Source organism: Arachis ipaensis, chromosome B9, assembly GCF_059453495.1.
Source record: "Arachis ipaensis isolate K30076 ecotype BB chromosome B9, ASM5945349v1, whole genome shotgun sequence".
Lineage (NCBI taxonomy): Eukaryota > Viridiplantae > Streptophyta > Magnoliopsida > Fabales > Fabaceae > Arachis > Arachis ipaensis.
In genome coordinates this window covers 42,231,055-42,244,617 of record NC_142444.1, presented here as the reverse complement: position 1 = coordinate 42,244,617, position 13,563 = coordinate 42,231,055, and the positions used below count along the sequence as shown (strand labels likewise).

The window sequence follows — 13,563 nt, the reverse complement described above, 5'->3', positions numbered from 1 at the left end:
ACTGTGCAGTGGCTGAAGGTAAAGAAAAAGAGCTCAGTGATTATCAAATTAGACTTTCAAAAGGCTTATGATAGGGTCAAGTGGAATTTTGTGGATGTTGTTTTGCACAAGATGGGATTTGGCTGTAGGTGGAGGGCTTGGATAAAGGAATGTGTTTGCTCTGCATCCATGTCGATTCTAATAAATGGCTCACCCTCTAAGCCGTTCAAAATGGAGAGGGGCCTAAGACAAGGAGACCCGCTGTCCCCATTTTTGTTTGTGCTGGTTGTGGATGTTCTTCATAGAATGATCAGGGAGGCTGTGAGGAACGAGCGCATTACTCCGCTTTTGGTTGGGCGGGACAACATTGAGTTATCACACTTGCAGTTTGCAGATGATACAATCCTGTTCTGTCCTACTGAGGAGGAGACTATCCGGAACTACCAACGGTTGTTGCGTTGCTTTGAGTTGATGTCTGGGTTGAGCATCAACTTTGAAAAGTCCAGTTTGATTCCGGTTAATTGTGAGCGGAGTTGGACACGGGAAATGTGTCATATATTGGGGTGCAAGGAGGCTTCTTTACCAGTCAGGTACCTGGGTATTTCTCTGGGAGCAAACCCGAAGCTCGTCAGGACATGGAAACCTGTGATTGATAAAGTGGAAGAAAAGCTGAGCCTGTGGAAAGCAAAGTCCCTCAATAAGGCGGGTAAGCTGGTCCTTATTAAATCGGTTCTCAATAGTCTGCCGGTCTACTATCTCAGTCTATATAAGATGCCCAAGGGAGTGGCGGAGAAGCTGATCTCACTACAAAGACGATTCTTATGGAGTAAAGAGGATGGGGTGTATGGGATGCCGCTAGTTAAATGGGATATAGTAATGGCTCCAAAAAAGGCAGGCGGATTGGGAGTTGGTGATGCAGTGGTTCGGAATACCGCCTTACTCTTTAAGTGGTGGTGGAGATTTTCAAAGGAGGACTGTCCTCTATGGAAGAAAGTTGTTTGTTCCTGCAATAACATGAATCCTTCTGAGATGCTGAGTGGACAGCCAATACCTACAAGAGGGGGTCCGTGGAAGGAGATATGTCAATTACAAATCAGTGAGCTACAAGTGAGGGAAAAGATGATCAGTGGCTTGTCCATGGAGGTCGGAAATGGCGGGTTAATCCGTTTCTGGGAGGATAACTGGCTACCTAGTGGTCCATTGAAAGATGTGTTTCCAAGACTGTTCTCGGTCTCAAACCTTAAAGGATCTGTTATAGGGAATTGTGGGTTCTGGGATGGGTTAGAGTGGGTCTGGAGTCTTCAATGGAGGAGAGAGTTATTCCAATGGGAGTTAGAGCTAGTAAACCAGCTTCAAGAGAGGTTACAAACAGTAAGGCTAACAAATGATAGAGAGGATAGTGTGGTCTGGAAATTTGATAAATCTGGCATTTTTTCCACTAACTCTTTTGTGCAGGTGCTGCAAGCAGAGGTTCTCCCGGAGGACATCACAACCTTTAGTTTCACTAGTGCTATTTGGAGAGGATTTGTACCTCCGAGGATCGAGCTGTTTGTTTGGTTTGTGCTGGTCGGCAGGGTGAATACCAAGGATAGACTACGTAGATTAGGCGTTATAGCACAACATGATAATTTGTGTGTGTTATGCCGTAAGTCTGAGGAGACTGCGTTTCATTTGTTTATTGGGTGTGAGCTCACTTGGCAGGTGTGGAGTGCTTGGCTGTTCGCTCTTGGGAGGATTTGGACAATACCAGGTTCTTTGAAAGAGCACCTTCAAAGTTGGACAAATGGGTCAGTGCGAAAGGATGAGAGGAAGCAGTGGTTCATTGGATTCTGTGCTGTTATATGGACAATTTGGCTAGAAAGGAATTGTAGAATTTTCAACACCAAAACATCTTGTGTGGAAGAAATTCTGAACAGATCTTTCGAATTCGCTGATGAATGGCTTGGTGATGAACCCTTTGGTTGTTGATGGCAATGCCGAAAATGACTAGGGGTTGTCATGTAAGTTGAGTAGTATGGTGTTAGTTCCTAGTTCATGTGTTGTACTGGTTTGCTTTAATGCTCCACCTTGTGTGTTGAGCTCTTTACTTCAAAAAAAAAAAATCTTAGTATTATGCTCGTTGAAAATGTACTGTAAACAAATAATAGATACTTTCGTTAAATTATTTTAGAGTTTTTTTGTTAACATTTTATATTGTTGTTTTTATTAATGCTTCAATTTTTTAGATACCAGTTTGATAGTTAATTTTTTATTTAAAAAAGATAATTAAAAGAAATCATTAGAATTCCTGAGACTTGTTCGTGAAGATAATCTTGTTTGGGTGTTGTGTATATCTGCTCTTGTCTCTTGGTATATATACATGTCTCTGTGTTGTTGCAGCTTTGATCTCACTTTTATCTCTTAGAGGAGCAATACATTTGTATACAATGATCATGATTATGGAATAGAGAGAATACTAACTAACAAGTCATGTTCTTCTCATTTGGACCAGCAGCGCATGGTATATGATCTATGTGGAATTTCTAGTTACGTTGTATCATATACGACACATGATGATGAGCATCTGATCAAGTGATTGATCAATCATGAGTTCATGACTCTATATCTTGACACTATCACCTTATTCCTTGCTATATTAACTTTGATACTTCTTTATAATGTGTATATCATCATTATACATATTTTTTAAATAAAATATTAACACTGAAATAATTAAATTTTTATAATAAAATAATCAAACATTTTTATAATAATGTAACTAAATTTTTCATGAAGATAAGAAATAATCACTACTCTGTTTTTTTTATATTTTAATTATAAATATGAATGAAATTCGTTAATATTACTTTATAAGGTTTGATTATATTGTTTATACATTTTGATATAATTTTAAATATACGGTAATTTTTTATATTTCAATGTATATTTTTTTTAGAAGTTGATTGGACAACCTCCAACCCTAGGTATCACAACACACCCACACTATACACTCACCCACATAACATTTAAGGGTTTATATTCAACACTTGGTGCACACACCAAAGTTTGAATCCAAATGCAGCATATTAAGAGGTATATGGTTTAACCAGTTGAGTTGAGCTAGGCCTCAGCTGCATATTTCAATATATTTAACTAGGAAAAGTATGAGGAGACAATAGTTTTATTCTACAATACATACAATGGGATTTAATTGAAATTAAAATTAAATTATGGGTACAAGTATTAATTATAAAGATTTGATAATTTGAGTTTTTTGAAAAATTAGGATTCAGTTATATGAAACCCAAAACCACGAACATCTCTCTCTGAAGGGAAGGATGGACCAAAAACGCAGCCTCTCCTGCCGACGGTGATAACGCATCTTCTCTCTGGCTCATGTCTTGTCACCGGAAGTCCGCACCGGTGAACTCCGAGCAGCGCATTCTGGTCGTCCGGCGCGTTTTGACGACACCGCATCAAGTCCATCTGCGAGAAACCCCAGTACAACCCAGCAGTAGCTGAGCTCTGTGCCGCTGTAACGCCGCCTCTGCTACTCCTCTCTTTTCATTCTTCCCCTTTCACCAACACAAGTTCCATGCTTCCTCCTTCCCGTGTTCTTTTGTTTATTTATGTTAACTAATTTTTAAATCTGCTTTTAGTGTTTAGATTAGGCTTAGATTAATGGATTGATACTTTTTGGATTCTAAAATGTTTGATGGCTAATTTTTCTGAATTGATTGCTGCTTAAATTGAGTGGAAAATCCCTGTTTACATATTGTGCACACCATATGCTCGATGAAATGCTTGAGTGAAACTTTTTATTTAATTCCTATATTTGGCCAGCATTTGTCTTAAATTTTGTTATCTTTAGGCATTCCGTCGCAGCCGGCTTACGTCTTCCTTGCGACGTCGGCATTCACAAGTTAGAGGGATTACAAGTGGAGTCAGGCTTGAGACGTCCATCACGCCACGGAAGAGCATAAATGGAGTTGAATTTCATTCAACCGCTATGTGGTGTTCTATTGGCCGTCAGTAACGGAAATTCATCAAATTCACATAACAATGATCCCAACCATTGCGTAGAAGAGGGTGAAGAATCCAACAAGGTAAGCAATTTATGTGGAGGCATGCATAGCGGATGGTTATTTGTTTATGATTTTTATTCATTCCACTTAGTGAAAGTAGGGGGCTCTTTTTTATGTTAAATGCTTCAGTAGATGCAACAAAAGTACTCCACATGCAACCACTTCTATGATTTTATTAAATTCTTTTTATGATTATATGGACGAAGAATTCGCATGTGATAATTCAATGTCATGTATATTTGATATGTGCAGAATTTGCGTGTGATAATGATTCCAAAGCTCCACTGGAACCATATTAGTGAAGTATATAATATAAAATATAGCTAATAGAGATGTGGTTATTTAGACTCTTTGTAAAATAATTGTTAAATATTCAGGAGATATGAATTCATGGTTAACTAAATATTTATCCTGCATATTTAGATTAACTATAGTTATATGATGAATAAACTAGATAGAGACTAAATTAAATGTCGCTCCGGTATATGATTAAATTAATCCGACCTTACACGATTATTTAGTACATTACTATGCAAGTAGTTAATTGTTGTCATCTTTTTGTGTTGTTTAGCAGGTGGTTCCTCTGGAGGCCTCTCAAAATATGGAATTTGGTGCTCCGGTTTGCCGGCATGAGCGCCAACAAGCTGGTAGCTGCATGTCTTTGTTAAGCTCATTTAGCAGCAGTTAGAATCTGTTGGAAATGGTTTCGAGTACCTTTAATATTTTTCTTTATGGATATTGGATTTCAATAGTTATTCATTTGTCAGCAATTGTAGATGAAGATGATATTTTTCAAAGACACAAATGCCAAGTGTGATGCTTTTGTTGTTAGCAACGGGTGGCTTTATTCTTTAAAGATATAAAGATGATATTTTTCAAAGACACAAATGTCAAGTGTGATGCTTTTGTTGTTAGCAATGGGTGGCTTTATTCTTTAAAGATATAGGTATCCGGTGTGTTCGTAATTGTTGCAAGAAACTAGACTTGATTAATTTCAATGAACCAATTTAATCTAAATAAGTTCCGATGCTTTGTTGTATAAGGAGCTTGATTAATTTCATTCGGTGTGCAGCTAGTCGCTTTAGATAGTAGTTACATGTTTATCTTTACTTAGATGTGTTGGATGTTCATTTATGTATGAAATCAGATGTTTACTGTAACTGTATACGTGGATGGTTGTTTTCGGGTATTCAACCCTTGTAAACTGTAGCAGGTATTTAAAACAAATTATAGTATATTGGTTCAAGAACAGTGATAATGAAGTCAACACTTATCAGATTCAAGTAATGTCAGCTTGAAATACAAAAGAGATATCCCTGTAGTAAGAAATAGTATACTGGATGTTCGGTTCACCATGTATCTAGATGGTTACTTTCATAAGAAAAATAGATGGTCATTTTCGACTCACTCGTCAGTGTCATGCTTGAATTCTTTTACACTAACAGATTCATATAAGTTCTAAAAAAAAGGGATCCACCACAAAAATGTCATCCCAATGTGTCATAAATAAATTCCAAAGACTCTAACTAGTAAATAAGGTAAATATTCAAATCTTATCAAGTACGTTATCTTAAGTATGCTAAGTTTTTCTTCCTTTGAACTTTCTCCCTTTTGGCAATCCTTCTGTACATTATTTCAACGTCCTCGTACTCGGAGTCGTGAATGGTGATCTCACTTCCTTTTTACCCATCTGATTTATAGCTTGGACTGTAGGAGAATGTATGATTGGATCGCCGTGAATAAATACTCACTCAATAGGTTCTCTGCAATCCAAGTGAATATTCTTTTCAGTTTATAATCAAGTAAGAAAAATTAAAACAACATGAAACATAAAAATTGTATTCATTCCAGTTGCTAATAAAAAAAAATAGCAGCCCCATGTAGAGAAAGAAAATCTTTAGCAAGAATTTAACTGGATTTAGAGACCAAATCAACCAATTATAAACACAACAATGAGCATGGTAAATAAGAATCACACAGCACAACATGTTATTACCAAACAACAATGGCTACAGCAAAAAATAACCACCACAAAATGAATTAAAGTAACCATTCATTTCAGTAAACGTCATGACTAAATATCTAAGACTAGAACCTACTTTTCAGCACCATATATACACTAGTTTACGTAGAAAACAGAGACTCTTTTAGCATTACCTTTTAAAAAGGTGCTGACACTACAATCAAATCAAAATAGCAATCCCCATTATGAAAAATGACCATCTAATTACCTGGAAAACTAACCATCTGACATGTAATTGATCTCATCATGTGTACATCGAGTTAGTAGCAAATACAAAAAAAAAGTATACATCTAATACCAATGCAACAACGATATATGCAAGTACTAATTAATTAAGGGAAAAGAAATAAAATAAAATCCCCTCGTTTCTAACATTCGACTCTCATTCTACCCTCAATTCCAGCAACAATTCAAGATGCTCTCAAAATCAATTCTAGGAGCATTTAACAATAAAAAATGATCTCATAATATATATAGTGACATAAAAAATTCAAAGACGATCACTCATGAAGATCAAACCTCACAATTTTCCTTTTGTAACCATCTATAAATGAGATAAAAAAAACTAACTCATGAAGACATAGCAGCAAATACGAAATCCAACCATCCAATCCGCTATCAAAGCGACCATCCAAGTTCTACAAATAAAATTATTAACAATCCATGAGGAGGAGCACAGCCATCAATTACAAACACACCAAACACAACCACATATCATGCACGGTCTATCAAAACAAAGTATCCCAATTTAATAAGTAATTTAATAACCTATTTGGTAGTAGTTAGTATAAAAAATCATTTGTTATTTTCAATAAAAAAATGAGATGAAACTAGCTAGACAATAGACAGAGCAAGTAAACAGAGACAAAGCAATGAAAAATCATAGTTTTGCAACCTAACAATTAAACAACCATAAGGCAAGTATGGAAGTTGGTGGAATGAGTTAATCCGACTTCTCTTTCAGAGTCTGAAAAAAAATTTACTTTATGTAAAGCTACAGGTAAAATAAGCTACCATGAATTATGGATACATACATATATGTAATTTCTTCTTAGTTACTCAAAACTCATGCATTTAATGAGGCATATTGCAAAGAATGACTTAAATAGCATATTAATAGTAACCTCTGCTATGATATCCTGATGCCATTTAGTCCACATACATATAATAAAAATAAAGAATTTAATCATTATAAGTAGCTTTTGTTCTCTCTCAATTATGGCGTTTGAAAGAGTAAAATGATATCAATAGCAATGATAACAAGAGGCACAGCTAACAAGCCAAGAAATTTGATTGACGATATGTATGTCATTCCACTTGAATTCAATTAAGATCTTGAATGCTATTACTGTTTACTATCTAATGAACACTAAACCACAGGGTTTGGACGCCTGTCTTGTTGAAGCCTTAAACCTGGGATATTTAGATTGTTTTATTGCTGCCTGAGGCACACACCATTTAAAAAAAAAAAGCTTATATTGTGTACTTATCCTACTGATGTGTCTGGAAGCATTAGTTAAATACAATAAATAGAAAAATAATCAAATAGAAAAATTTGAATAATTAGAAAAATAGCAGCCACCACTTGTTCACTATGGGTAATCAAGGATTTAATCAACAAAATCTATCTACATTCAAACATGCAAGAGCGATTACCAATTGAAACATGAACAACTAAACCCACTTACATTTGATGGTTAGGATTCTTCCAGAGATGATGTTCATTGTATTTCCGGTGAACTGTTGACCATCAGACGGCTGTTTTCTTGGGTCGGCTGCACCGTTGCTATGGAGAGGAAAGCGCCCGCGCGAGGAGAACTCTGCTGCTGCTCGGTTCGTCGGTGAGGGCTCCTTGGTTGCGTTCCTGGTCGGCGGCGTCGCGCCCTGCGGCTCGGTTGCAGAGACGGCTGGATGTTCAACAGAGAGAGGCCGCCGTCCTTGATGCCAAGGATGAGGAGTATTACGTTTAGGGGTGACCTTCCTCGGTTGCAACTTGAGAGGTTCTGAGGCTTCTGCGCCGTAACGGGTGTGTGCAAAGATTGGGAGGGTTTGGGTGGGGGGGGGGGACGGCAAAAAATAAGGGTTGGGTGATTTGGAAAAAAAGTGAAAATATGAAAAATTGGGTGGTATGTTAATCTAAACAGCCATAATAGAATTAGGGTTATTAATAGATTAATTCTCTCTATTAATATTAATTGGGCCTAATAAACGGCTCATTGTATACATTGTATACATATTTTATTGTCTCCCTAGCGGTGCTCATTTAACTAATCTATATGGACCTTCCTAGTAGAAGCTAATTTGCCATGTCCATAATATGGTTTTCAGGTCCGAGCACTTTGACTCGTCTACATGGACCTTCCCAGTAGGAGCTAATTTGCCATGTCCATAATGTGGTTTTCAGGTCTGTTCAACCTTAAGAAGTACAAGGTGGCTTATTTGGTATTGCATGGCATGGCAAGTATTGTTACAAACTTGTTAGTATCTGTGTCAAAAAGAGTATAGTAAGGATTCTTGCAACACTTCTAATGAAATCATAGCATCTCAGTCGTAAACTAAGTTTGAAAGGAGTTTTTTTAGTTGTGTAACATTTTTACTGTTAGAATGACACGTTTTCTATTGCGTCGCTTTGATAGCGAAGATATTACAACAACATCTATATATTTAATAATAACATAAAACTCTTTAACTCGAAATTGTATCCACTTTTCTTTGACAGAAATACTTTTACTTTTTTTTTACATACATACATATATAAATACACACACACAATACTATTACATCCACATCCAAATATATAAATATATACAAAGCCTTTTCATAAAACTACAACTCCTATCCCTCTTTATAAAGTATAATAATAATAATGGAGGAAAAACAATAACTAAAGATATGTCGGACAGATGTAGTACAGCTAAAAGTTTAGCAAAATTTTCATAGGCTTCCTCGTCAGTTTTTTGAAAAATATAGGGCTGTAGGGGTAAGAATTTAACCACACAGTCTCAACAGAGGATTTTTATAATTGTCATAACATTTTTACGGTTAGAATGACACGTTTTCAATTACGTCACTTTGATAGCGAAAATATTACAACAACATCTATATATTTAATAATAAAATAAAAATCTTTAACTTGAAATTGTATCAACTTTTCTTTGACAGAAATAATTTTACTTTCTTTTTACATACATACATATATAAATATACACACACAATACTATTACATCCATATCCAAATATATAAATATATACAAAGCCTTATCACAAAACCATAACTCCTATCCCTCCTTATAAAGTATAATAATAATGGAGAAAAAACAATAACTAAGATATGTTAGACAGATATAGTACAGCTAAAAATTTAGCAAAATTTTCATAGGCTTCCTGGTCAGTTTTCTGAAAAATATAGGGCTGTAGGTATGAGAATTTAACCACAGTCTCAACAGAGGAGTTTTATAATTGTCATAAGAAGATATATATAAAAAGAAAATTGTTTTCAACTGCAGTGATCATTGCTCGTCTTGTGAACCTTTTCAAACATCAACAATTAACTATCCAAAATCTGAATTCATATTTTACTTATAAAATTTCAATCAAACGTAATAATATCCCATAACATTTCACTACATACTAAAAAACCATTCTAACCAATCTTACTAATAATTGATCCAATCACGACCTCCCGCCCAAAATATAATCAATGGCCTCCGGCCCAAACAGTCACAACACTCCACGATATTCCGAACCAAGTCACAATCACAAGTAATCAAGCAATCACACACACAAAAATCATTTACGATAAGTAGTACAATTAACATTTACACAAATTATCAATTTGGCAAACAAAATTAATTATGCACACCCAACAATAAAAATTAAATGCACATGATGCATGCCTGCCTTATGACCATGAGCTCACGTGTCGGTTATTAAGATAAATCCGACACAAAATCTACTTGGCATCTCATGATCGGTCTCTTGGTGTGCATTTCCAGAAAAAAAAAAATCAACAAGTTCTGACACCATTATCTCAACAGAAAATACCGTCTCATTTCGACATAGTCCCCTCTTAAAAATATACTTAACCACCCTCAAGGTTCCTCAATTTCAATCTCAACTTATCCTAATTCAATTCAATATTCAGTCCAATATTAGCTACTCAAATTAGAATCTCCATTAAATAATAATTTCTAATCAACAACAACAACAAAGCCTTATCCCACTAAGTGGGGTTGGCTACATGAATCAAACGACGCCATTTTGACCACCCTGCTTAGAAATAATAATTTCTAATCAAACTTGCAAAAATATACACTAACATCAAGCAAGTTTCAACCAAATCAAAGAAAATTCATATAATCGAGAATTTCAGCAACCAATAATAAAACCAAACATAATTCACACCACCATAACATGAAACCAATCACCAGTTACAGCCACAAATCAACCATTCACAATAATTAATTACAAAAAATAATTATAATATATTTGCATTTATTTACTGAATCTCACAGGCATTCAAAAATTTAAAAGCTTTAATTTAATTACATCCCCTATCTCAATTAGTTGAACTCAGAAATTAAATGCGCCAAACCCTCTTTTTATTCTGAATTCGCAGCAGTGGCCGCACCCCAACGCAACCGGGACAGCAGCAGCAGTATCTCCAATCACTCCCGCAGCAGCAACAACAACTTTCCACGACATTGATGATGATTGCTGCAAACCAAAGAATTCGAATTTGATGGAAATTAAAGACGGAAATAGTTCTGAAAATTCAAGACAAGGCAGAGACTAAAATTGAATTAGAATAAGAACAATCGGACAAATAAATTGATGGTAGAATAGAACATGAAACTGGAACAGAATTAGGGGAAATGAGCAGTGAGCTGAACCTAAATTGAAACAAGGTAGCAGTGAGGTTTTCGGAACAGAAATTGACTTACTGCAGCTAGGGGAGATCAAACGAAGCAGCAACAGCTCTGGCACTCAGAAGAACAGAAGCCAGAAGCCAAGACACCCATTTTAGTGGTGGCAGCACCAACCCAATCAGCCTGGGCAGCATAGGTACGGTTCAATTCTTCACCAACGGTGGCACGAACGTGAGTCCCAACAACGTTAATGGTAGCAACAACAGTAGGCCCGGATAGTGGATGGTCAATGGAATGCCCAAGGGATGTGAAGAACATGTTGCAACAACTTAAGGGTAAGCCTGATGTTCAATATTTTTCAGTCCTTTCATATTTTCATGCAATGGCTTTGTGGCAGTATGATTTCCTAATATTTCTCTATTTATTCAAATGGAATAATATAACTATTTATTATTATTATTATTATTATTATTATTATTTTTGTATACAAGCACATCTTTATTTAACCTCCTAATTAATCAAACATACCCTCATTAGAAGGTAAGTATTTGCTGGTGAGTCGTGTCATTTGAACATCACAATGTCGGTCACCACTCAACACAAAAATGCTCCAATGACGAATAAAAAAGTTTACGAGTTAGAGTTGGGTGGCCACACCAAAATTCAATAGAATCAGAGTAGGTTTTGACATGGAATATGCTGAATTCGATGTTCAAAAAACTTTTCTTTTGTGCTGATTGTTGTTGATAGATTCATGAAGGTGGTGATTATCATTAGCTTTATTTGTTGAGCAATGTTACATGATAAACAAAATTATTAATTTTGACCAACACTTGGCCAACAATATGATTTTTATATGAAATTCTAAATCCTAAACACTAATTCCTAGTAGTATAAAATTAAAGTGGGGGCCTAAAGTGTTGAACATATTTATAAAAAGTGTTGGCCCTAACATTTCTCATATTTGTGTCTGTTTGATACGTGTCTCGAACCAAATAATAAGATACAAGTACTTTTGTCTTTCGTCTCCTCACAAATTTTGTATAGATAGAAAACTAGGCAAATTTAGTTGAGTGAATTACAACATGAGGATGTCAGTTCAATAACCAAACGTGCTCATGTCACTCGCTATTCAAATTATCAGATAATCCTTGATTAAAATAATTATCACAATAAAAAATAAATGGTTACCTGAGTGATCGTAGTACTTCAGTGTCAAAACCAGGTCCAGAGTAAAAGTTTGGTAGTGGAGTGTAATCAACGGAAATCCTGGCATGTTATTGACTGAGATATCACTTGCACTTTATGCACAAGCCATATAGACTCTAGCTTTTGCTAGTCCTTGCAATCCCATTAGTCAAAACAACATAAAAATTTGTTTAGACTAACTGACGAAAATCAGAAATTTTGCATCAAATGAGTAATAAAGCAGGGAGGTAGCTAAGATAGTGATTAGAATAAAAAATTATCTCTTTCTCAGCTGAAGGCTAAATGTGCCTACAAAATATTGTTATCATTAGCTCTTATCATAAAATGTTCCCTTTCAGAAAAGATACAGTAAAACAACTAACTTTTCTGACTCCATTGTCACAAATTATGTTGTAAATAACTACTCCCAGAACTTTAATCCAATTACATAATATAGGAACGATCAAGCATATCAAAGAAAGTCATCCTCCTTGGAAACCTGGGTGGGAGCCGCAACAACATGGAATCATGTATTTCAATAGGTAAATGAGTAGCCACAATCACAATCCCTCCATTCTTCCGATGTTCCGAGATGATGTACTCAAGTAACTTCACCCCTTCATCATCCAACGCAACGGAAGGCTCATCAAGCAACCATATGGGTCGATCGACAATCAACATTGCAAGTTGCACTCTTTTCCGCTGCCCCATGGATAGCATCTTTGGTTTCTCCTTGGCCAATCTGCCCAGCCCCGCCCCATCATGGATAGCATCTTTGGTTTCTCCTTGGCCAATCTGCCCAGCCCCGCCCCATCAACTCAAGCGCAGGTAAAGCCTTGCCATACTTTCCTTCAAGAAGCTCAAACCACTGAACATTTTCGAGAACCGTGAACCGATCAGTGATCGCATCCTTGAGGGAGAGCCAGTTGAGCTTGAGCTTGTACTGGTGGAAGATTCCAGAATCTTGTATGTTGTGTCCATTCCAAAGAATTTCACCGGCTGAGGGACGGGAAAATCCAGCTAACATGCAGAGGAAGGTGGTCTTGCCAGAGCCATTTGCACCAGTTAGGACTAGCGCACTTCCGTTATGGAGAGAGACATTGACATGACGGAGAACATGCTGAGCATTTCTCATGCAAGAGACATTGTTAAGGAGGAGACGAGGGAATGGGGGTTTTCTAATACACATTTAAGTGAAAAATCAATGCCAATGTGCAGATTAAGGCTTTATTTCTAATCCTTTCCTTTGGTTCCCCTCAGAATAAGACAGAGTGTTGAGTTTGTGAAAGAGATGAACTGAAACCATTGCATTATTTTTCTACACAAAAAAGTGTGATTACATGTGATGCATGGAAAAGATTAAACAAATTAAATGTAAAATAAATATGTATCATAGAGATATACACATTAGTTTGTTTCTGGAACTTGGGAATAGATATTC

General features: G+C 36.1%; 1 protein-coding gene across 1 annotated transcript; it reads right to left on the bottom strand.

Moving 5' to 3' along the window:
* Positions 1–12,566: 12,566 nt before the first annotated feature.
* Positions 12,567–13,311, bottom strand: LOC107615527 (ABC transporter I family member 1-like). The gene is made up of 2 exons (XM_088500401.1): positions 12,935–13,311; positions 12,567–12,876 (listed from the first exon to the last, which is right to left on the bottom strand). The coding sequence occupies exons 1-2, from the start codon at positions 13,309–13,311 to the stop codon at positions 12,567–12,569; spliced, it is 687 nt and encodes a 228-aa protein (XP_088356527.1).
* Between the last annotated feature and the right edge of the window lie 252 nt (positions 13,312–13,563).